General features: G+C 40.7%; 1 protein-coding gene across 12 annotated transcripts in view; it reads left to right on the plus strand.

Moving 5' to 3' along the window:
* FOXP2 (forkhead box P2) overlaps positions 1-24606 on the plus strand; it is a 476937-nt gene that overhangs the window by 379398 nt on the left and 72933 nt on the right. For all 12 annotated transcript variants that reach the window (XM_069764830.1, XM_069764826.1, XM_069764821.1 and 9 more), the window contains exon 16: positions 3715-3878. In XM_069764830.1, coding sequence (XP_069620931.1) covers positions 3715-3878 — 164 coding nt within the window. The remainder of the gene's footprint in view (positions 1-3714; positions 3879-24606) is intronic.

A 24606-nucleotide genomic window follows, 5' to 3' on the forward strand; every position in this document is an offset into this window, starting at 1 on the left:
AACATGGGGTCACTTGTGGGGGTTTCTACTGTTTAGGTATATTAGGGGCTCTGCAAACGCAATGTGACGCCTGCAGACCATTCCATTTAAGTCTGCATTCCAAATGGCGCTCCTTCCCTTCCGAGCCCTCCCATGCGCCCAAACGCTGGTTCACCCCACATATGGGGTATCAACGCACTCAGGACAAATTGGACAACAACTTTTGGGGTCCAATTTCTCCTTTTACCCTCAAGAAAATACAAAACTGGGGGCTAAAAAATAATTTTGAGGGGAAATTTTTTATTTTATTTTCACGGCTCTGCGTTATAAACTGTAGTGAAATACTTGGGGGCTCAAAGTTCTCACAACACATCTAAATAAGTTCCTTGGGGGGTCTAGTTTCCAATATGGGGTCACTTGTGGGGGGTTTCTACTGTTTAGGTACATTAGGGGCTCTGCAAACACAATGTGACGCCTGCAGACCATTCCATCTAAGTCTGTATTCCAAATGGCTCTCCTTCCCTTCCGAGCCCTCCCATGCGCCCAAACGCTGGTTCTCCCCCACATATAGGGTATCAGCGCACTCAGGACAAATTGCACAACAACTTTTGGGGTCCAATTTCTCCTGTTACCCTCAGGAAAATACAAAACTGGGGGCTAAAAAATTATTTTTGTGGGAAAAAAAATTTTGTTTTATTTTTACGGCTCTGCATTATAAACTTCTGTGAAGCTCTTATTGGGTCAAAGTGCTCACCACACATCTAGATAAGTTCCTTAGGGGGTCTACTTTTCAAAATGGTGTCACTTGTGGGGGGTTTCAATGTTTAGGTACATCAGTGGCTCTCCAAACGCAACATGGCGTCCAATCTCAATTCCTGTCAATTTTGCATTGAAAGGTCAAACGGCGCTCCTTCCCTTCCGAGCTCTCCCATGCGCCCAAACAATGGTTTACCCCCACATATGGGGTATCAGAGTACTCAGGACAAATTGTGCCACAACTTTTGTGGTCCAATTTCTTCTCTTACCATTGGGAAAATAAAAAATTGGGGGCGAAAAGATAATTTTTGTGAAAAAAAAATGATTTTTTATTTTTACGGTTCTGCATTATAAACTTCTGTGAAGCACTTGGTGGGTCAAAGTGCTCACCACACCTCTAGATAAGTTCCTTAGGGGGTCTACTTTCCAAAATGGTGTCACTTGTGGGGGGTTTCAATGTTTAGGCACATCAGTGGCTCTCCAAACGCAACATGGCGTCTCATCTCAATTCCTGTCAATTTTGCATTGAAAGGTCAAACGGCGCTCCTTCCCTTCCGAGCTCTCCCATGCGCCCAAACAATGGTTTACCCCCACATATGGGGTATCAGAGTACTCAGGACAAATTGTGCCACAACATTTGTGGTCCAATTTCTTCTCTTACCATTGGGAAAATAAAAAATTTGGGGCGAAAAGATAATGTTTGTGAAAAAAAATGATTTTTTATTTTTACGGTTCTGCATTATTAACTTCTGTGAAGCACTTGGTGGGTCAAAGTGCTCACCACACCTCTAGATAAGTTCCTTAGGGGGTCTACTTTCCAAAATGGTGTCACTTGTGGGGGGTTTCAATGTTTAGGCACATCAGTGGCTCTCCAAACGCAACATGGCGTCCCATCTCAATTCCAGTCAACTTTGCATTGAAAAGTCAAATGGCGCTCCTTCCCTTCCGAGCTCTGCCATGCGCACAAACTGTGGTTAACCCCCACATATGGGGTATCAGCGTACTCAGGACAAATTGTACAACAACTTTTGGGGTCCATTTTCTCCTGTTACCCTTGGCAAAATAAAACAAATTGGAGCTGAAGTAAATTTTTTGTGAAAAAAAGTTAAATGTTAATTTTTATTTAAACATTCCAAAAATTCCTGTGAAGCACCTGAAGGGTTAATAAACTTCTTGAATGTGGTTTTGAGAACCTTGAGGGGTGCAGTTTTTAGAATGGTGTCACACTTGGGTATTTTCTATCATATAGACCCCTCAAAATGACTTCAAATGAGATGTGGTCCCTAAAATAAAATGGTGTTGTAAAAATGAGAAATTGCTGGTCAACTTTTAACCCTTATAACTCCCTAACAAAAAAAAATTTTTGGTTCCAAAATTGTGCTGATGTAAAGTAGACATGTGGGAAATGTTACTTATTAAGTATTTTGTGTGACATATCTCTGTGATTTAATTGCATAAAAATTCAAAGTTGGAAAATTGCGAAATTTTCAAAATTTTTGCCAAATTTCCGTTTTTTTCACAAATAAACGCAGGTAATATCAAAGAAATTTTACCACTATCATGAAGTACAATATGTCACGAGAAAACAATGTCAGAATCACCGGGATCCGTTGAAGCGTTCCAGAGTTATAACCTCATAAAGGGACAGTGGTCAGAATTGTAAAAATTGACCCGGTCCATAACGTGCAAACCACCCTTGGGGGTAAAGGGGTTAATCATACAGGTTAATGGGGAAATTTAGAATGATAACTGCATAATATTGCTTGACAGGTTAAAGGGAATCTGTCGCTAGCATTATACTGCCAAATCTGTGGGCCACATTAAATAGCATCAGAGACCTTAATTTTTGAGCTGAGTCACTTGCTGGGTGTAATTATGTAAACGACACTTTGATCAATTTAAGTTTGATCTAAATGTCAGCAAAGTGCGATCCGATTCTCTTAGATGAGAGAATCGTTTCACAAGTGAAAAGAAGATGGAGGAAGTAATTTCTCCATCTTCTCAACTGACTCTGTCCACCGATGTCGGACTGTACACGGGTAGCACCCGAGTGCAATCCGATGTATTACATGACGTGAATGGGTGTGTGTCATCCGATTTGCTTAGCAGCTTGCAGCATGCTGCCAAATTGGCATGTGAAAAAAAAAATGCTGATCGGCACTGCCCCGTAGTGTAAAGGTACCGTCACACTCAGTGACGCTGCAGCGATATAGACAACGAGCCGACCTAAACTAGATCGCTGGAGCGACGCTGCTTAGGTCGCTGTAGAGACGTCAAACACAGCAACTCCAGAACGATGCAGGAGCGATCCAGTGACGTAATGGTGACTCACTTCTCGTTCTCGCTGGTTGTTAGCTCCATGTCAAACAGCCGGAGTGCACTGATCCGACACACATCTAGGGGCCCTATGCTCGTTACTGGCGTCGTTGCTTTTGATGTCAAACATAACGATACACGCCGACCTGGCGACGAAATAAAGTTCTGGACTTCTAGCTTCGACCAGAGATGGCACAGCAGGATTCAGATCGCTGCTGCGTGTCAAACACAACGAGATCGCTATCCAGGACGCTGCAACGTCACGGATTGTTGTCGTTCTCTTTGCAAAGTTGCTGAGTGTGACGGTACCTTAACACTGGGCTGCATGCTAGCCTATAAAACATGTAAACGAGCCCTAATAGTTGTTATAAAATCTTATCTCTGACTTCTACTCACAAAGAGCTGCACACCAACCCCCTGCTCTCCCGCCACTGATTGCCAGCTATTTGTACTGCATATAGGGAGAAAGCTGACAATCAGCATCAGGGGGTGATGTAGCCACAACTCATGAATACCAAGGGCTCCAGAGAACAAACACATAATGAAGACATAGATCAGTCAGTGGAAACCTGATGACAGTTTTTTTACAGATAGTATCCAGCTCTGAAAATAAAAAAGGCAGGCGGTAAAATGGTTAACACTTCTTCTCTTCTTTCCCATTAGGCTGCTCTCGCAGAAAGCAGTTTACCTTTGCTGAGTAACACAGGTTTGATAAATAATGCATCCACTGGCTTACTACAGGCAGTACATGACGACCTCAATGGCTCGCTGGATCACATGGACAGCAATGGAAACAGCAGTCCAGGATGCTCACCCCAACCACACATGTAAGTGCAGTTAAAAAGTTCAAACTTTATTTTGCCTGTATCTAATTATACAAAACAAGTTTTACAACAGTTTACGGTAGTTTTGTTCAAATTGGCAAGCACAACTTTGACAATGTCTGTCCATACTAAAGTGACCTAAACTTTACAAAATGACAGACATCGTGATCAAGAAGTGAGCACAACATTTCAGCTACCTACTTCATTTCACTGATAAGCCAGTGCTAGCATGTACCTTCCGATGTAGACAGTCAGTCAAACAACCTGTTTAGCTCACATAACACCCAACTTAGGCCTCGTTCAGATGACCGTTTTCCTCGTTTTTGTTGTATCCAGTTGTATTTTACAGATGGATCTGATGCCTATTGTTGTCTATGGGGCTGTTTACATGTCTTTCTATTTTTGTACACTGACTGGTCCACACAAAATCCCAGAGGCATGTCCTATCTGGAAAATGTTTTATTAGCATACGAGAAAAATCACTTGCATCCTAATTAGGCCTTAGTTGAAAGGTATTTAGGTAAAGTAAACCAGAAAAATTATAAACTTTTTGAGACAGAGAGACATTTGTACATTTTTTTTTATAAATTATATTTCCTCTGTAGCTGCTATAACTTTGCTCCGAGTTTGTACAATTATTGTTTATTTGAAGCACTTTTACAAGAGTCATAGTTAATATGTCAACATTTAAATTAGTTGTGCAATTAATTTATCATATTAGATTATCATATAAAAAATCTAACTCTATGATGAGAATTTATCATACTATTTACAAAAGAAAACTGGTCCACATGAGTTACAATTTTGCTGTGCATAAAAATGTTGCTACTTGTGCCATTTTTATGCCGCCTTTAACACTTTTTTGAAAAGTGGGAGATTTACGGAGGCAGCATTCACCCCAGAACGTGTCATTAATAATAGCAGAAATGTATTCCAGTTTATTACTGGAATTTGCATGTGTGGGAAAGTACTGGGATCAGTATGAAGTCTTAAGGTACCTTCACACTCAGCGACGCTGCAGCGATACCGTCAACGATGTCGATCGCTGCAGCGTCGCTGTTTGGTCGCTGGAGAGCTGTCACTAATCGCTGCTGCCTGTCAAACTGAACGATATCGCTAGCCAGGACGCTGCAACGTCATGGATCGCTAGCGATATCGTTCAGTGTGAAGGTACCTTTACAGGCAATGCAGTAAGCGTGCATGTAGGCTGGCTAGCTCTCTTGCTGAACAAAACATATTATCTCACAAAGTACCTCCCAGAAGTGGTTACCCTATAAGTCAATGTCTGACCTATTAGATGAGACTGGCTGCATGACTAGGGATAAATACCAGTCTAGAAACCCATCTAAAGACACTCTTTTTTTGGGGTGTTTGACAATGTAGAATAGCTTTTTAGACTCTGTCCTATAAAACAGCCAGCTCTTTTAGGTAGTACTATGCGATACAGTTTTTTTTGTTCTGAAAAAGAGCTGACTTTCATATCCATATGTCTGTGTCTTGCTAGGTTCTATATGATTATAGGACAAAACTGCAGAAGTAACAAATAAAGCTTGTTGCACTTTAATTGAGATTAATACAGAAACCTGGTTGTAGAGGGAATAAACGATCTTCTTTTTGGTGCCACTCAGTAGCAACCACTTGAATTTTCTAAAATGTTACAATTTGTCTGATTCTTTTTTGTAATAAATAAAGCCATGCCAGGATGTCAACCTCCGACCACGTCAGCCACAAAAGTTAGTGGGACATATATATGTAGTTGATGGGAAGGAACTGCTAAGAACCTGTTTTGACAAACTTGTGTAAGAACAGTCAGTCCCTGAAACTGATATGCTAAAAACTAGAAAAATTGGCAGGTTTGTGGATATGAGGGAAATAGACAAGAAAATATTTTGATGGTTGAACTTTGTCAGTGTATCTCCAAAATGACAGATCTTGCTGGGTGTTCCTAATAGTTTGTCTCTACAAAAGATAGTCCAAGGAATGACAACCGGTAAGGATGCAAAAAGATAAGTGTTCCACAGACATTGATCTGCATGTGGAGCAAAAAACTACATCCCTAGCTTCAACCTCTCAGACCAGCCACTGTAGCACAAATTGTCAAAGAAGTAAATGCTGATAATGATAGAAAGATTTCAGAACAAATAGGGTAGGTCAACTTGCTGCTTAACCTATTACTGACATTGGACAGGATAGTACGTCCGATGTCAGTACCCCCCTTTGATGTGGACTCTGTCAAACTCTGACAGTGGCATTTAACGAGCTCTTCCAGCCATTGGGATGGAAATACGTGCACCGCTGACCCCTGTCACGTGATCAGGGGGTCATTGGTTCATCGGCTTAACAACCAGAGGTCTCTTTGAGACCTCTATGGTTGTTGATGCCGGATTGCTATGAGTGCCACCCTGTGGTCAGCCCTCATAGCAAAGCAGCAATTCTACTACATAGGAGTGATCTAAGCATCGCCTCTATCTAGCAGAGCTGATCGAGCTATGGCAGCTTCTAGTCTCCCATGGAGGCTGTTGAAGCATGCCAAAAGTTAAAGAAAAATGTTTTTAAAAATATAAAAAAATACAAAAAACATAAAAGTTCAAATCACCCCCTTTTCACCCCATTTTTTCACCATTTGGTATCGCCGCTTTCAGAATCGCATGATCGATCAATAAAAAAAGAACTAACCTGACCGCTAAACGGCGTAACGAGAAAACAAATTGAAATGCCAGAGTTATGTTTTTTGGTCGCCGCGACATTGCATTAAAATGCATTAATGGGCGATCAAAAGGGCACATCTGCATAAAAGTGGTATCATTAAAAATGTCAGCTTGGTGCACAAAAAAAAAAGCCCTCACCCAACCCAAGATCACAAAAATTGGAGAAGCTACGGGTCTCGGAAAATTGCATTTTTTTTTTTAGCAAATTTTGGAATTTGTTTTCACCACTTGGATAAAAAAGAACCTAGACATGTTTGGTGTCTATGAACTCATAATGACCTGGAGAATCATAATAGCAGGTCAGTATTAGCATTTAATGAACCTAGCAAAAAAAGCCAAACAAAAAACAAGTGTGGGATTGCACTGTTTTTGCAATTTCACCACACTTGGAATTTTTTTCTTGTTTTCAAGTACATTACATGCTAAAACCAATGATGCTTTTCAAAAGTACAACTCGCCCCTCAAAAATTAAGCCCTCACATGACCATATTGACAAAAAAATAAAAACGTTATGGCTCTGGAAAGAAGGGGAGTGAAAAACGAAAGCACAAAACCGAAAAAAGCAACAGTCATGAAGGGGTTAAAGGAATATGCAGCTGCCAATCAGTCAGAACCCTTCCTGAGCCTTGTTTACTTACAAAAGCACCTTCATTGGGCTTGTGTGTATTACAACGCATGGATCAATAGAATAATATAAGCTGTTTGGCTGCTATTTGACATCTAGCGTAAGGCCAGGTGCATGTGAATCACTTACTAGGAAAAGATATAGCATTAGTATGCACTAAGTCAGGAAGGGATTCCAGTAGAAGCAGTATGATACTTTTGGAAATGTTCACGTAGATGTTATTTTGACAAATATAGGTTTTTACTTCCTTAGTTGACCTTTCCCATAATGAGTGGCTTAAAACCAGATTTGAAAAAAGCATGATTTTATGATGCTCTGTTGGGAGATATTTATGCTATATCTGTCTATCTTTAGCCACCCAATAGTAATGACATGGGTTGGAACTCATCAGGTTTATGCAAGTATGACCTAGTAATGTAAAATGATATGGGTGATCACACCTGTACCACTTACCCACACACTGTTGCAGACCAGGGACAATCCTTCATGGCAATGGAATGCCCTAATGCCAGTGGTCTCTTTAAGCATGTGCCCTGCCAACCTGCAAAAATTGTACAGGAGTGATTTGAGGTACTAGAAAAAAAAATAAGTTGGTAAATCAATCTTTGGATGAATTAAAAAAGGCAAGGCCACATTCCTATATATAACTGAAAAGATCTGATGCTCCTGTCTTGGTGCTAGATACTACAGAAATCTTTAAAGATTTACAAATTTACATTTTCTCAACTATTTAAGCCTGCGTTGTCTTCCAGAGCAAAATTATTATTATTATACATACTGTATATGTTATGACCACAGTTTAATAAAAAAAATATTTGATAAAGTATAAGAGAATACTCAGAGATAAATGTACAGAAGTACTGTAATAATGACGTGCGGGACTATGTAACCAATGAGTGTATGTATAAAATACTGTTTATTAGGATTCATTAGAACAAAATTTCTCATGTTTTCTAAATACTGTTCTTTTGAATATTTGTCACTTGTCACACTTAAATGTTTCATATCACCAGGCAAATTCAAATATTAGCCAAAGATAATACAAGTAAACACAAAATGCAGTTTTTAAATGAAGGTCTTTATTATTAAAGCAAACCTGTCAGCAGGATTGTGCACAGTAACCTGCAAACACTGTCAGGTTGGCGCAGCTAAACTGACTAATATGATTCCTTGCTTGATGATTCGATCTTGTGGTTGTTTTTTAATCTTTATTTGTAGTTTTCAGTTAATGAGATTCTCGTGATCCTGGGTGGCCTGTGGTTGGGGCTTTATGTGGTGTTCTGCTTACATATTAATCCTTATGGACTTAAATGACGGGTCACTGATACTTAAGTGACCTGCCCCCTATTTTACATATTGCATATAGTATTGTGGGGTTATAAAAAAAAACTACCATATTTTTTGGACTATGAGATGCTCTTTTTTCACAAAAATTTTGGAGGAAAATGGGGGTGTGTCTGGTAGTCTCGATGTACTTACCAGGAGTCTCATCGAAGGCTGATGTACGGCAGTTTTGGAGATGCTCGGTGGTGCGAGGGCTCCGCCGACATTTTGTGAAATCCCGGAGCCCCCACACATCCATTGTTGTAATGCATTGACCTCCAGGAAAATGGTCGCCGGAGGCGGCACACGTGAAGATTGAACTCTTGGGAGACGAGATCTCGTCACCGAGATCTCATTCTGCGCATGCATCGCGTCCCACGGCCCTTTTCCTGAAAACCATTGCATTACAGAAATGGAAGTGCAGGGGCTCTGGGCTTTCACAAAATGTCGGCGGAGGCCCCGCATCACCGAGCATCTCCAAAACTGACTCGCACCAGCCTGGGATGGATGTGTGGGGGCTTTGGGATTTCATAAAATATCGGGGTGCCCCGCACCATTAGGCATCTGCAAAACTGCTGCGCACCATCCTGGGATGGATGTGTGGGGGCTCCGGGCTTTCACAAAATGGAGGAGCCCTCGCACCCCTGAACCTGCTGCACCAGCCTGGGATGAGTCAGGTCATCCCCAGACCACCGAACACTTCCTGTAACCCCACTCCAACAGCGCTCCTGATCACACTTTACCCCCTGGTAAGCTGAATTTGGACTGTAAGACGGAGCCTCATTTGATGGATTCATTTTTTTCCCTATTTTTCTTCAGAAAATTTGGGGTGCATCCTATGATCCGGTGTGTCTTATTGTCCAAAAATTATGGTAACTGAATTAAAATGGCTCCTGCGCTGTAGCATGTATCGCATATGTATCGCTTTAGCACCTAAGCAGTAGCATCTATCGCATTCCGATATATTCTACAGAACAAGCGCCGCTGTCGACGCCATTTTGCTGCAGGCAAATTTTTTTTTCCAACCCCAGAATAGTATATGTATTATGTAAAATAGGGGGCAGGTGACTGCTGGATCAGTGACCTGTCATAATCCCATACAGATGAATATGTAGGCAGAGCGCTACATAAAGCCCCATCCACAGGCCTCCCTGGAGTACAATAGTCTCATTAACGTAAAACTACAGATTCAGATTAAACAACAACCACAAGATGGATTTCATCAACCAAGGTATCTTTTCAATCAGTGTAACAGCACCAACCTGACAGTGTCTGTAGTTTACTGAGCAAAATTCTGCTGACAGGTTTACTTTAAGGGAAAATGAAATCATAACCTGCAGGGCCCTGTGTTAAAAAGTGAGTGTCCCCCATTAAAACATACATTAACTGTGCTTTATCACATGTTTGGAAAGCCAAGTTCAAATTCATTAGCCACACTGAGGCCTGATTACTGCCACACCTGTTCTCAATCAAGAAATCCTGTAAATAGGACCTGCCTGACAAAGTGAAGTAGACCAAAAGCTCTTCAAAAACACTGGAGCACGATAATCTCATTAACTGAAAACTACAAATACAGATTGAACAACAACCAAAAGATGGATTTCATCAACCAAGGTATCTTTTTAATCAGTGTAACAGCACCAACCTGACATTGTCTGCAGTTTACTGAGCAGAATACTGTTGACAGGTTCACTTTAAGGGAAAATGAAATCCAAACCTGCTGGGCCTTGTGTTAAAAAGTGAGTGTCCCCCATTAAAACATACATTAACTGTGCTTTATCACATGTTTGGAAAGCCAAGTTCAAATTCATTAGCCACACTGAGGCCTGATTACTGCCACACCTGTTCTCAATCAAGAAATCCTGTAAATAGGACCTGCCTGACAAAGTGAAGTAGACCAAAAGCTCTTCAAAAACACTGGAGCACGATAATCTCATTAACTGAAAACTACAAATACAGATTGAACAACAACCAAAAGATGGATTTCATCAACCAAGGTAAAAAGTGATTGCCCCCTTTAAAACATAAATTAATTGTGGTTTGTCACATGTTTGGGAAGCTGAGTTCAAATTCCCTAGCCACACACAGGCCTGATTACTGCCACATCTATTCTCAATCCAGAAATCCCTTGAATAGGACATGCATGAAGTGAAGTAGACCAAAAGCTCATAAAAAGCTAAACATCATGCAGTGATCCTAAAAAATTGTGGAACAAATAAGAAACAAAGCAATTGACATCTATCAGTCTGGAAAAGGTATAAAGTAATTTCCAAAGCTTTGTGACTCCATCGATCCACAGTGGGAGCCATTATCCAGAAATGATGGATCCCAGGAGTGGCTGGCAGACCAAAATTACCACAAGAGCATAGTAATGACTCATCCAAGAGGTCAGAAAAGACCCCACAACCACATCCAAAGAACTGCAGACCTCATTGGCCTCAGTTAAATGGAACCTGTCACCCCAAAAATCATATCTGAGCTAAGCCCACTGGCATCAGGGGCTTATCTACAGCATTCTGTAATGCTGTAGATAAGCCCCCGATGTAACCTGAAAGATGAGAAATAAAGGTTAGATTATACTCACCCAGGGGCGGATCCACTGCGGTCTGGTCCGATGGGCGTCATGATCCAGGTCCAGCGCCTCCTATCTTCATTCTATGATGTCCTCTTCTTGTTTTCTTGCAGCGGCTCCGGCGCAGGCGTACTTTGTCTGCCATGGTGAGGGCAGAGCAAAGTACTGCAGTGCGCAGGCATTGGGAAAGGTCAGAGAGCCCTGGCTCTCGTACAAAGTATGCCTGCACCGGAGCCGCTACAAGAAGAGGACATCATTGAATGAAGATAGGAGGCGCTGGACCCGGATCGCAACACCCATTGGACCGGACCGCAACGGGACCACCCCTGGGTGAATATAATCTAACCTTTATTTCTCATCTTTCAGGTTACATCGGGGGCTTATCTACAGCATTGCAGAATGCTGTAAATAAGCCCCTGATGCTGGTGGCCTTAGCTCAGTTATGATTTTTGGGGTAACAAAGTCCCTTTAAGGTCAGGTGTTCATGACTCCACCATAAGAAAGAGACTGAGCAAAAATGGCTTGCATGGCAGAGCACCAAAACAAAAACCACTGCTGAGCTTTAAGAACATAAAGGCTTGTGTCAGTTTTGCCAGAAACATCTTGATAATCCCCAGGACTTTTAGGAGAATACTCTGTGGACTGACAAGACAAAAGTTGAACATTTTGTAAGGTGTATATCCCATTACATCTGGCGTCGAAGTAACACACCATTTCAGAACAGGAACATCATACCAACAGTAAAATGTGGTGGTAGCAGTGTGACGGTCTGGGGCTGTTTTGTTGCTTCAGGACCTGGAAGGTTTGCTGTGGTAAATGGAACCATGAATTCTGCTGTCTACCAAAAGATCTTGAAGGAGAATGTCCGAACATCTGGTTGTGACATCAAGCTGAAATGCACAGGACAATGAACCAAAACAAAACACACCAGCAAGTCCACCTCTGAATGGCTTAAGAAAAGCAAAATTAAGACTTTGAAGTCTCCTAGTCAAAGTCCTGACCGTAATAAGATTGAGACGCTGTAGCATGACCTTAAAAAGGCGGGTCATGCTCGGAAACCCTCCAGTGTGGCAGAATTACAACAATTCTACAAAGATGAGTGGGACAAAATTCCTCCAATATTATATTGTATGTGTGTGTGTGTATATATAATATGGTTTTTTGACTGGTATAAATTGCCATTGTTCCCGTAGTTTAACATTATTTATTTTTTGGACAAGGGTAATAAACTGATGCATAGTTTGTGACCTTTAGAGGTAGATATAGAATCACTCCCTTTAGACATGCTCCAGCTATTAACTGCTGTATGTTTTATGAGTCTAACATTTCTTTTCATTTAATGTTAGATAAAAACAGCAGATTGCCCCTTGTTTTGCTTATGTAAACTCTGTTTATTGTGCTTAACAGATCATATACAAAATCACTTCAGTTTCATTAAAATCCCATACATAGAATACCTACATTTGAGCCTAAAGAGACACATTATATTTATTAACATCCTGCTGCTATAACTGTGAGAGACGCAAAAGCAGAAAATCCTCCTTATTGAGCCAATATCCATAAAAGTACCCTGGAATGTACATAGTCATTATCTGACTGATTATGATCTTCAAACCAGCTCTGAACTAGCACTAAATTAAGTGCATTGCCCTTTTATTAAAACCATAAAATACAACTTTAACTATTACCCACCGTTTACATAGAGCCTGGAAAAGTGTAACTTTTTCCCTGTCTTATAAATCAGCATAATTACATATTCAACTTTAATTACTGGTGTGTCTGTATTGGCAAGGTTTATATGTTATATTTTATGCAGAACTACGATTCCTATTAATATTTAGCAGCTAACTATATCATTAATTACTCTAAAATCTTTCCCCTACCATCTTTTTAATGGAGCAGTGAGAGTGGAATTATTAAAAATTGATGCAATGTGGATTTCAGAAATGTGTATGGAGCTTTGGAAATGCCTGGCCTTAATCAGTGATGTCAAATGTGGTACTTTCCTGTTTACTAAATTGTACAACGCGAACCTTGGAGATATTGTTTTAATGCTTCATCCTAATAATGGATTAATGTAAGATTTCTATTTAGGGCTGTGTAGGATATGTGTACAGTAGTAAAGCATGTGTATTTGCTAAGTTTTATCTATTTTTTCTTTGAAGACAGGGCATGATAAAGTCAAATATAGTTCAGAACATGCAATACTTTTATTGAGGTTAACACACTTTGATATTATACCCAAAATGCACAATACAATATACAAGAAGTATCGCAACAAGTATCAGAAAAACAAACACAAAAATAACATCATAAATCTAGAGGTACAAGAATATTCAAACTATAACCTCCTGTTAGGACAATTTGGATGATCTATGAATACATTTAATAATTTATTCAATGTCTACAAAACAGATGGGCCAGCTAAATTATGTAAGTGGAGGTGAGTGGATCGCTTCTCATGACCCCGGTCCGCATTCCAGGTCAGTATTCCCTGGCCATGGAAGGGAGCTTGCCAAATCTTCTTGCCCTCTGGGATCCGAGGCTTAGCTTATGATTAGCAAGGCTGGTGAGACGTCAACTGTGCACTGCATACCACACAGATAACGTCACACCAGGTCGGCGAATCAAATGACATGCTGAGGAAGCCAGAAGCTCAGGAAATTTGCATAGTTCTTGGTCACGGCCAGAGAGCATTGACCTGGACTGTGTATTGGGGTTGCACAAAGTGATCAGCTCATCTCTACGGGTAAGTGTAATCATATTGCAATGAATAGAATGTACCCAGCTTTCATTGTCTTATTAGCAGCAAGAATTGGTCATGGGTAAAACCTAAAACTTTTGAAACCCTGTTTTGGCAATTTGAGAAACGAGTAATAGTCCATATGACATTTCAGATATTTGGCTGCAACAGTAAAGTATGGCAACTCAAATCTTAAGTAGTATTCCACGAATCCAAGACCAGTGTGCATCTCCTAGATCCCTGAAGGTATGCCACTCACTCTAGCATTAGTGATAAGGCTGCGGAAGCTGGATACTACATCATGCGTTTTCCATCCTCTTCATAATAATATACAATTTTAACTACATGGATCACACCAGTCTGATATTGGAAATAGAGTATCAATATAAGGAAACTTTGGTAGTTGATGGGCCTTCTAAGATGGACTCTCCAGCTAAAACAGACTTCAGCAACTCAACTCAGCATCTGAAATGAATGGTTGAATAGATGTGTATGAAATAACATGTTAGGAGCCTCCAGGTAATTAAACCTGCCAAGCTTCAGGGGCATCAATCAAAATGTATAGTGAGATTGGATTTTTTTCCCATTGTAAATCTACTTAAGGCATTAAACTAGTCATGATCAAACAATACATTAAAATATATAACTCATTACAAGTATACCAGTGTAGTTCCGGGGATTTTTCTATGGATAACCCATAGGGAATTAGTTTTCTTATAGCACAGAACCAAGTCCCATTGGTTAATATTGTTAAAGCATGCATAATATTGAAGAGGATCTTCAATCCTTTGTATGATCATTCATTTAACCTTTGCTATCTTAATGTAAGTCAGTCTTCATAATTCATTTATTATTACATTTGAACAAGACAAACTAGATACATCGAGTATTACACCTCGTCGTAGACCATTAAATCCTTAAAATTAAAGATTTGTCTTTCGAAGGTGTCTTTAGATGTGTTAAATATTACAAAAGAAGTAATAAAACCTAGAGTAGATGGAAGACGGATATAAGCTCTTGAGAGCATTTCACTCTAAAACAAGGAAAGTGATCAATTCTGAGAAAAGTTCTGGTTTCTGGAGCATTAGGCTATGAACCATGCAGTGGCTTGCTTCAGGCATCCAACTCTGTGTTATTTTTCACTTTTAAGAGTTCTCATGGGCATGTTAATGCTTTCTTTGTGTATGAATTACTGAACAATAAAAAATTTAAAGAGCAAACAAGGGTAAGACTGTATGTATTGAAAACAAGTGTCTTTATTTTTGTCAAAATGGCTTAGACGATAGCTCATGTAAAGCATGTGTACTCATTTCTTATGCATGAATTGCATGGCAAGCATATTGCTACTGTTTGGGCAGAAAAAGAAAACTGTGTGAAAAATCTATATTTAAAGGTGGAAAACTAAAGTAGATTACATATATTTCACTTTAATTATGATTTCTTATTTTATCTTAGTTTATCTTTATAGTTATTTGCATTGTTTATTTTTTATCAAAACATATCAATAAATAATTTAGATAACTCTGATGTTTATTCCACACCTCCATAAGCCTAAAATCAGACCGGTGGTGAGCCTACACCTTTCTCGGTACATGTCAGCTGTATTGAACATCTGACATGTTCCTGGAACAGCCGCGGGTGTAATCGTGATCCACCAACGGCTGTTAACCTGTTAAATGCCACTGTCAAACTCTGACAGCGGTATTTATTGCACGCTTCTGGCCATAAGGCTGGAAGTCCGCCCACCGTTGACCCCGTCACGTGATCGCGGGTCACCAATGGGTTGGCATGTCAACCAGAGGTCTCCTGGAGACCTCAATGGTTGTCACAGTTGGCTTGCTATGAGCACCACCCGGTGGTCAGCGCTCATAGCAAGTGAGCAATTCTACTACATACAGGTGGTCTGATCATTGCCTGTATGTAGCAGAGCCGATCGGGTTATGGCAGCTTCTAGTCTCCCATGGAGACTATTGAAGGATGCCAAAAGTGAAAATAAAAATGTTTTAAAAAATATTAAAACAATTAAAAAATAAAGTTTAAATTACCCCCCTTTTGCCCCATCTACTATATAATTGTCTAAGGGTCACTTCTGTCTGTCTCTCTTTCTGTCTGTCACGGATATTCATTGGTCGCGGCCTCTGTCTGTCATGGAAATCCAAGTCGCTGATTGGTCGTGGCAAAACGCCCACGACCATTGCCACGACCAATCAGCGACGGCCACAGTCCGGTGGCAATATATCTGCTCTTTCCTCCCCACAGTCAGTGCCCGCTCCATACTTCCCTCCAGTCAGCCCTCACACAGGGTTAATGGCAGCGTTACCGGAGCGTGGTGTAATGCACTTTGGTTATGCAGCTATTAACCCTGTGTGACCAACTTTTTACTATTGATGCTGTGCATGCAGCATCAATAGTAAAAAGATCTAATGTTGCAAATAAGAATAATAATAAAAAAGGTTATTCTCACCATCCAACGTTGCGTCCTGTCCTCGGCAGTGCAAGCGGCAGGTTCCAGTGCTAAGGATGCTATGCGAGAAGGACCTGTCATGACGTCACGGTCATGTGACTGCAATGTCATCATAGGTCCTGTGCTCATACCAACCCTGGGACCGGAAGCTGCCGCGTGCACCGCACACAGGTGACAGCACTACAAGGGACCCTTGGAAGGTGAGTATATGTTTATTTTTTATTTTTTAACCTGTTACATATGTGGCTGGGCAATATACTGCATAGATGGGCAATATACTACGTGACTGGCCAATATACTATGTGACTGGGCAGTATACTACGTGTCTGTGCTATATACTACGTGGCTCTTTGCTGTATACTATGTTGCTGTGCAATATACTACGTGGCTGGGCAATATACTATGTGGCTGGGCAATATACTATGTCCCTGGGCAATATACTACGTGACTGGGCAATATACTACGTGACTGGGCAATATACTACATGGCTGGGCAATATACTACGTCGCTGGGCAATATACTATGTAGCTGGACAATATACTACGTCGCTGGGCAATATACAATGTGACTGGGCAATATACTACGTGACTGGGCAATATACTACGTGGCTGGGCAATATACTACGTAGCTGGGGAACATACTACGTGGCTGGGCAATATACTACGTGGCTGGCCAATATACTACATGGGCTGTGCAATATACTACGTGGACATGCATATTCTAGAATACCCGATGCGTTAGAATCGGGCCACCATCTAGTTTGAAATAAAACAATAAAAAAAATCAAACATACACATATTCGGTATTGCCGCATTCAGCATCACCTGATCTATCAATAAAAAAATGATTAACCTGATCGCTAAACGATGTAGCAAAAAAAATATCAATACGCCAGAATTACTTTTTTTGGTCGCCACGACGTTGCATTGCAATGCAATAACGGGTGATCAAAAGATTTTATCTGCACCAAAATAGTATCAATAAAAACAGCTCGGCATGCAAAAAATAAGCCCTTACCCAGCCCGAGATCATAATGGAGACGCTGCGGGTCTCAGAAAATGGTGCACATTTTTTTTTAACAAAATTTGGATTTTTTGGTCACCGCGTAAATAAAAAAGAACCTAGACATGTTTAGTGTCTATGACCTTGTAATGACCTGGAGAATCATAATGCCATGTCAGTTTTAGCATTTGGTAAACATGATAAAAAAAACAAAAACAGTTGTGGCATTGCACTTTTTTTGCAATTTCACTGCAATTGAAATTTTTTTCCCGTTTTTGAGTACATGATATGGTAAAACCAATGGTGTCATTCAAACATACAACTTGTTCCACAACAAACAAGCCCTCACATGGCCATGTTGATGGAAAAATAAAAAAGTTATGGCTTTGGGAAGAAGGGGAGCGAAAAACAGAAACGCAAAAACGAAAATGGGGGTTAATTAGTTGTGCAGCACAGTTAAGGAGGGACTGGAATGGTGGGAGAGTGTTAGAAGGTAGGTCACAGAGGAGGATGATACAGTAGTCAAGGAGGGAGATGATTAGGGCATAAACAATCATTTTGGTAGAGTGATGGTTGAGTAAAGGATGGATTCTGGAAATATTTTTGAGCTGGAAATGACAGGAGGTGGCGATAGCTTGGCCGCACGGTTTGAAGGACAGGGCAGAGTCAAAGGTAACTCTGAGGCAGCGGATTACTGACAAAGGGGAAAATGTGATGTCATTTATTGTGATAGATCAGGTAGGGAAGGTATGCGAGATGGAGGAAAGATAATTAGTTCAGATTTGTCCACATTGGGCTTGAGGAAACAAGAAGAGAAGGTGGATATGGCTGATAGACACTCTGGGATTCTGGACAGCAGAGAAGTGACATCTGGGCTTGAGAAGTAGATCTGAGTGTCATCAGCATATAGATGGTACTGGAAGCCATAGGACTTAATGAGTTGTCCCAGGCCAAGGGTATAGATGGAGAAGAGAAGGGGTCCTAGGACAGAGCCTTGAAGAACACCAACAGAGAGAGGGTTAGATGAGGAGGTAGTGTGGGAGTAGGAAACGCTAAATGTGCAGTTGGTAAGGCACCGTATCTGAGTAGACTCACTCATCACTAATTCCTCTTAAAGTTTTACCCGAGCTGAGATAATCATCCCAATTCCTTCCCTAAGTTACACTAAAAAGAGGACAGAAAGGTAAAATCTTGGCTGCTGTTAGCAGGATCCTCATTCTGAAGAATTGATTAATCTTACATTTTTAATGTTGAAGTAAAGGTGTGCTTAACTAATCAATGCATACTAGTAATGTACATACTTGTATAGCTAGTGGACTGCTAGTTAGTCATATGTGGAAGGTGTCAGTTGTACTACTTTAGGGTATGATCCCACAGTCAGAAACTGGCAGCGCTTTGGATGCAGCACATGTCCGCTCCATCCAAAGCGCTGCTGGCTTTTGAATTCAGGTGATTCCACTTGTGTTCATTGAACAGTATGGAATCACCACGCCCAATACATTGAATGGGGATATTGACATGCTGCTGTCTGGAAAGACGCACCGCATGTGACTATCCGCAGGTAAGCCGCGGGTGTCGGTGCATGCATAGTGGAGATGGGATTTCTTCAAATCCCATCCACTATGCTGTAACATCAGGCCATTGCGGTTTGCACACTTCAGATGTACGCAGTGCCCAACCCACAGCGTTTACTAACAATGGGAACATACCCTTAGAGCTTGGACTTTTTTGGCACTTTTTTCTTTTCACAGTCCATTTAAATTTGAGAGAGAAAAAAACATATGTATGTCTGTGACAATTCTCAGACATATGAATATGCAATATGGGCTCAAAAATTTCACCTACAATACTAATTTTCAGCACCATGAATGATAGAGCGCCATGGCCTACACATGTTCATTTAATACTTCTATGCGATAATTTATTAGTTTTCAGTGATAACATACAATAGGTTATGGATGTGTATAAAATGCATCCACCCAAACTCCTTTAGACTTTGGGTTAGATTTGTCAAGACTAGGGTTGAGCGAAACAGGTCGGCCACTTTCAGAAGTCGCCGACTTTTGGCAAAGTCGGGTTTCATGAAACCCGACCCGACCCCTGTGTGGGGTCGGCCATGAAGTCGGCGATCTTCTGAATGTGGTATCGGAATTCCGATCCCGATTTCCGATATGTTTGCAATGTCGGAAATCGGTATCTGAATCCATATTTAAGTGTAAAGTAAAGAATTAAAATAAAAAATATCGCTATACTTACCCTCTGACGCGCCCTGGTACTAACCAGGAACCTTCCTTCCTTCAAATCAGCGCTTCCAGGACCTTGCGGTGACGTCGCGATGACGTCGCGGCTTGTGATTGGTCACGCGGCCGCCCATGTGACCGCTCACGCGACCAATCACAAGCCGCGACGTCACCGCGACGTCACGCAAGGTCCTGCAAGCGCTGATTCTTAGGAAGGAAGGCTGCCGGAAAGAAGCAGGGCGCGTCCGAGGGTGAGTATATACCTAATAGGAATATACTCATCCTCGGACGCGCCCTGCTTCTTTCCGGCAGCCTTCCTTCCTAAGAATCAGCGCTTGAAGGACCTTGCGTGACGTCGCGGTGACGTCGCGGCTTGTGATTGGTCGCGCGAGCGGTCACATGGGCGGACGCGCGACCAATCACAAGCTGCGACGTCACCGCGACGTCACCGCAAGGTCCTGGAAGCGCTGATTCGAAGGAAGGAAGGTTCCCGGTTAGTACCAGGGCGCGTCAGAGGGTAAGTATAGCGATATTTTTTATTTTAATTCTTTATTTTACACTTAAATATGGATCCCAGGGCCTGAAGGAGAGTTTCCGCTCCTTCAGACCCTGGGAACCATTGGAAACCCAATGCACTGCATTGGGTTTCGAGTTTCGGCCGTCCCCGACCCTGACTTTTTTATAGGATCGGCCGATTTCACTCGACCCGACTTTTGAAAAAGTCGGGTTTCGTGGAAACCCGACCCGATCCTATAAAAGTAAAGGTCGCTCAACCCTAGTCAAGACTAGTGGTCTTGTTGTGGAAATGGGCTAGAGTCTAATTGTCCTGATTCATGAACTCAGTAAGCGCCTCGCCATAAATCCTACTTCAAGATTTGTGGGGTAATGAGCGCCACCACCTGACTTGCTCCAGCTCCAACCACTTTGCTGGAGCTGGACCAAAATGGCATGAGAGTTGCTCAAAAATTATGCAACTGTTCAAAGCTTTTTTTTGCCAAAATGCTGTCATAAAAGTTTTAATGAATCTTTTTTTTTCTTTTTTTCTTTTTTAAAGCCTAGAACTCCTCTTAGCTTTATGATAAGCTAATCTTGCCTTAGTCTCTAGAGATAGTCTAAAAACAGACACAACATGACATGATGCATTAAACACAGACAGTTGCATGTTTCTACTGTATCAAAGACATTCCCAAAAATAACAATTACACTGTGTAGTACAAATGTCACAAAAACACCCATAGGCATTAAAGTACGAAAGCTGCTTGGCTGTGTTTGTATTTGTTTGTAGCTACTAGCTTGTTGGCATAGAAAGACATTTTGCACATAAACCCATGTAAACTAATTCCTCTGGAGTCTATACATCTGTTAGTGTAGACAGGCAGCACTGTATATCTGTATATTTAACAGACAGATGATAATGATAGTGGCAGCGTTCAAACTATGCAGTGGGGACCGCAGTAGTGTCATTATACTACACTTTCAACAATTTAAAAGCAGTTGAGTAGTCATCTCTCCTGATGACGTGACAAGGCAGAAATCGCTAAATTCGTATATCACTCTTAGTGTCTTGTGTAGTTCAGCACTGAGTAGAGGCACTTTTACCAGGGGAGGAAATGATCAATCTATGGGAAATGCAGTACAAATCTGCAGGACTAAATGGTAAAATAAGCCAAGAGCATATGTGAATGATTTAAAACAAGAAAAAGTTCCTGTTCACCGTATGTCCCACTTGATATGAAGTTACATGTGTTGATATCTTTTACATTATTTTTCTTATTTTTCTATTGTATATTTTCAATTACTGCTGCTGACATGTGCCCACTGCTGTCGGCTACTGACAGCTAAACTACCGGCTCACATTTGACAATAATGGTTGTTTGCAGTATATTAGTTTCTGTCTTTTTGAGCAGTGAAACATGTGTTTAGGTCTCTTGGCAAGAATTCTCACTGTCACAAGTCATTTTTTGGAATGAAAGGTTATTATTTCATTATGAGTCTGTTTTTTTTGCTATTCTTTCTATACTTATTTGATGAGGTCCTTCCTGGCACAAATGAAAAGGCACATAATTAATAATGAGATGCAAATAATGTGCAAATCAATTGCTATACATTCATATCCTCAACATGGAGATCTAAAAGTAGATAGCATGAATAGGGCGAATATATAAGTAAAAATAGCCTAAAACATATGGTATGGATATGCAGACAATACTTATCTGTCTAAGGTCTGGTGACCCATGTCTTTTCATGGATACTGATATTAAAATAATGTAATTGCTTCACCTTTGATATACCATATGATAGCAGGCTTACTCCCAAGTGAAATACAACACTTTCAAGGAGTTTTCTCCTGAAAGCAACTCATTTTAACAAAAGAAGCCAATGACTTTAGATTGTTCAGTGGAAGCCACTGACAACCGATAAAATCAATAGCCATCTATGCAATGCATAGACATGTCTGGTCCACCAGTTTGTAAGTTGCTCTCTGTACTGGTGATGTACTGGCATACAACCGCAGCATTCCAGCAAATAAAATGAATGGTTATCCATGTAATGCATTGATGCGATTTTCCCACCAGTATCAGAGCTGCTATTACAGATTGGCTTTCTGTATTTTCTATGTACCGTCATATAACCACAATGAGTCAACCAATGAAATGAATGGTCATCTATGTAATGCATAGATGTGTCTTATCCACCAGTGTGGGAGCTGCTCTTGTAGAGTACCACTCGATACTAGCTGTGCCCTGGCTTATAAATGTAGCAAACAGGCCAATACAATGAACAGATATCCACATAATGCATAGCTGTGTCTAATCCACCAGTGTGGGACCTGCTCTTACAGAGTAACTCTTGGTTCTGGTTGTACCCTGGCTTCCAGGTGTAGCAACTAGGCCAATAAAATGAATGGCTGATCATGAAAAACATAGGTGTGTCTGGTCTACAGCTAGGGATGTGCTCTTGTAGAGAGGCTCTCTGTACTGTCTATGCAGTGGCACAAAGATGCAACGAGTCAGCCAATGTAATGAATGGCCATCTATGTCAGGGGTGTCAAACTGCATTCCTCGAGGGCCGCAAACCATGCGTGTTTTCACGATTTTCTTAGCTTTGCACAAGGTGCTGTAATCATTATGTGTTTAGGTGATTAAATTATCACCTGTGCAGTACAAGGAAATCCTGAAAACATGACCTGTTTGCGGCCCTTGAGGAATGCAGTTTGACACCCCTGATCTATGTAATGCGTTACCCTGTCTGGTCCACCAGGATAGGAGCTGCTCTTGCAGAATGACTTTCAGTATTAACATATATTCAGGAACTCTATGTACTGGGATTGTTGTGATGAAACAAACACTTTGCATTTTTTATAGAAAAAGAGATGCCCTGAAATGAAATTTCCAAATGCAGTTGTAGCATAGTAACCTCTAACCAACGGATACATTTTAAAGGTAATCTGTGACCTCCAGAAATGCTATTTACCTGCAGAAATTGTGGTAATCTACAGGTAAATAGCTTTTAAATAATATCTGGCAGGTTTACTGAACAGCAGCTACAGGGAAAAATGAAGTTATATTTTCCCTACAATCACTTGCTCCCAGTCTTTGTAGAGGTGCAGGGGGCTTTAACAGTCACTACTGTGATAATCCCCCCTACACCTTGACTGATAGCAAGAAATCCACACATACACTGCAGAGCAGGCTGTCAGTCAAGGTAGCAGTGGGTGCTAAAATCGCACACTCACTGTAGAGTGGGCACTGAATGGTAAAGCCCCTTGTACTACCCTGATAAATGAAAGTGAGCAGCTGCAAGGACAATATGAATAGAACTTAGTTTTTCATTGTAGCCACTGTTCCACTTACACTGCCACACATGATTACTATGCTATATACCTGCAGATTACCCCAATTTCTGCAGGTAAATAGTGCTTTTGTTGGTTACAGGTTCACTTTAATACTTAACTTTTTCAGTCCTAGAGCATGATGGGTCACCATGATTGCTGCTATAGTTTACAGACTAAGGCTAATTTGTATGACCTCATTTTTGTAGTGCATCCTTAGACATCTTCATTTTACTAGCATAATCTTGTTTCCTTATTTTCTCCTGCTGACAATCATTATTTGTTTTCTCACTTAAAATTACATTAGATTTTTTTTTAAATTACTGTCTTAGATGGCCCAGATATCTTTTCTAATTGCTTTACGGGTTCTCATTTTAAGATTTTGTATATATTTCTTTGCTTGTCAGTCTATGCCGATTGAAATAATTTGTATTCTTTTATTCCTTCTATAGTGTCTGACATTTGTCCATCCCTTTTTTATCCTATTGAGAAAGAGATGATGTATTATGAGACTTAGATGAGCTGGTTGTGTGAGATAATACTTCCTATTGCCAACCCTATGATTGCTTTCAATTGCTCCTCAATGCTCATACAGCAATCCCTCCCATATTTTTATGAGAAAGCAATCAAATAGTAGTATGATATGCAATTGTGGAAACAATGCTGTCCCTTACACTTTCTGTGCATTCACAAGGGATGTTCCAGAATTTCATTATTGCTCTTGCATTACTGCAAAAAATTGGGATTAAATACAGATTATATTTTATGTCACATAATTCCCTATTAACCCATTAGTGACTAAGCCTGAACGGTTCTTAGTGGCCTGCTTATTTTTTCCTTTTATACTTCTCCTATTTGCTGCAAATAAATAAATAAATGTGTATATATTATATATGTGTATATATCTATTCTATCTTTTCTATTCTAAACTGGACATGAATTGCCGGCTTTTCAAATGGCACCGGTGCGTAAAAATCGGACAGTACTCGCATGGTGCGAGTGCTGTGCAATATTTTTTTTTCGCACCTATTGACTTGCATTGGCGAGTCTCGGCTGATATATGGGTGAAATAACTCGCAGGTATAATACGACCGAGAAAAAAAATGGTGACGTGAGCTGCCCGATAGATTAATACTGGTCCGAGTGCTATGCAATTTTTTTCTCACATAGTACTCGTCCGTATTCATCGCTAGTGTGACTCCAGCCTTGCTCACCAATGGGG

The sequence above is a fragment of the Ranitomeya imitator genome, chromosome 4 (genome assembly GCF_032444005.1).
Source record: "Ranitomeya imitator isolate aRanImi1 chromosome 4, aRanImi1.pri, whole genome shotgun sequence".
NCBI lineage: Eukaryota > Metazoa > Chordata > Amphibia > Anura > Dendrobatidae > Ranitomeya > Ranitomeya imitator.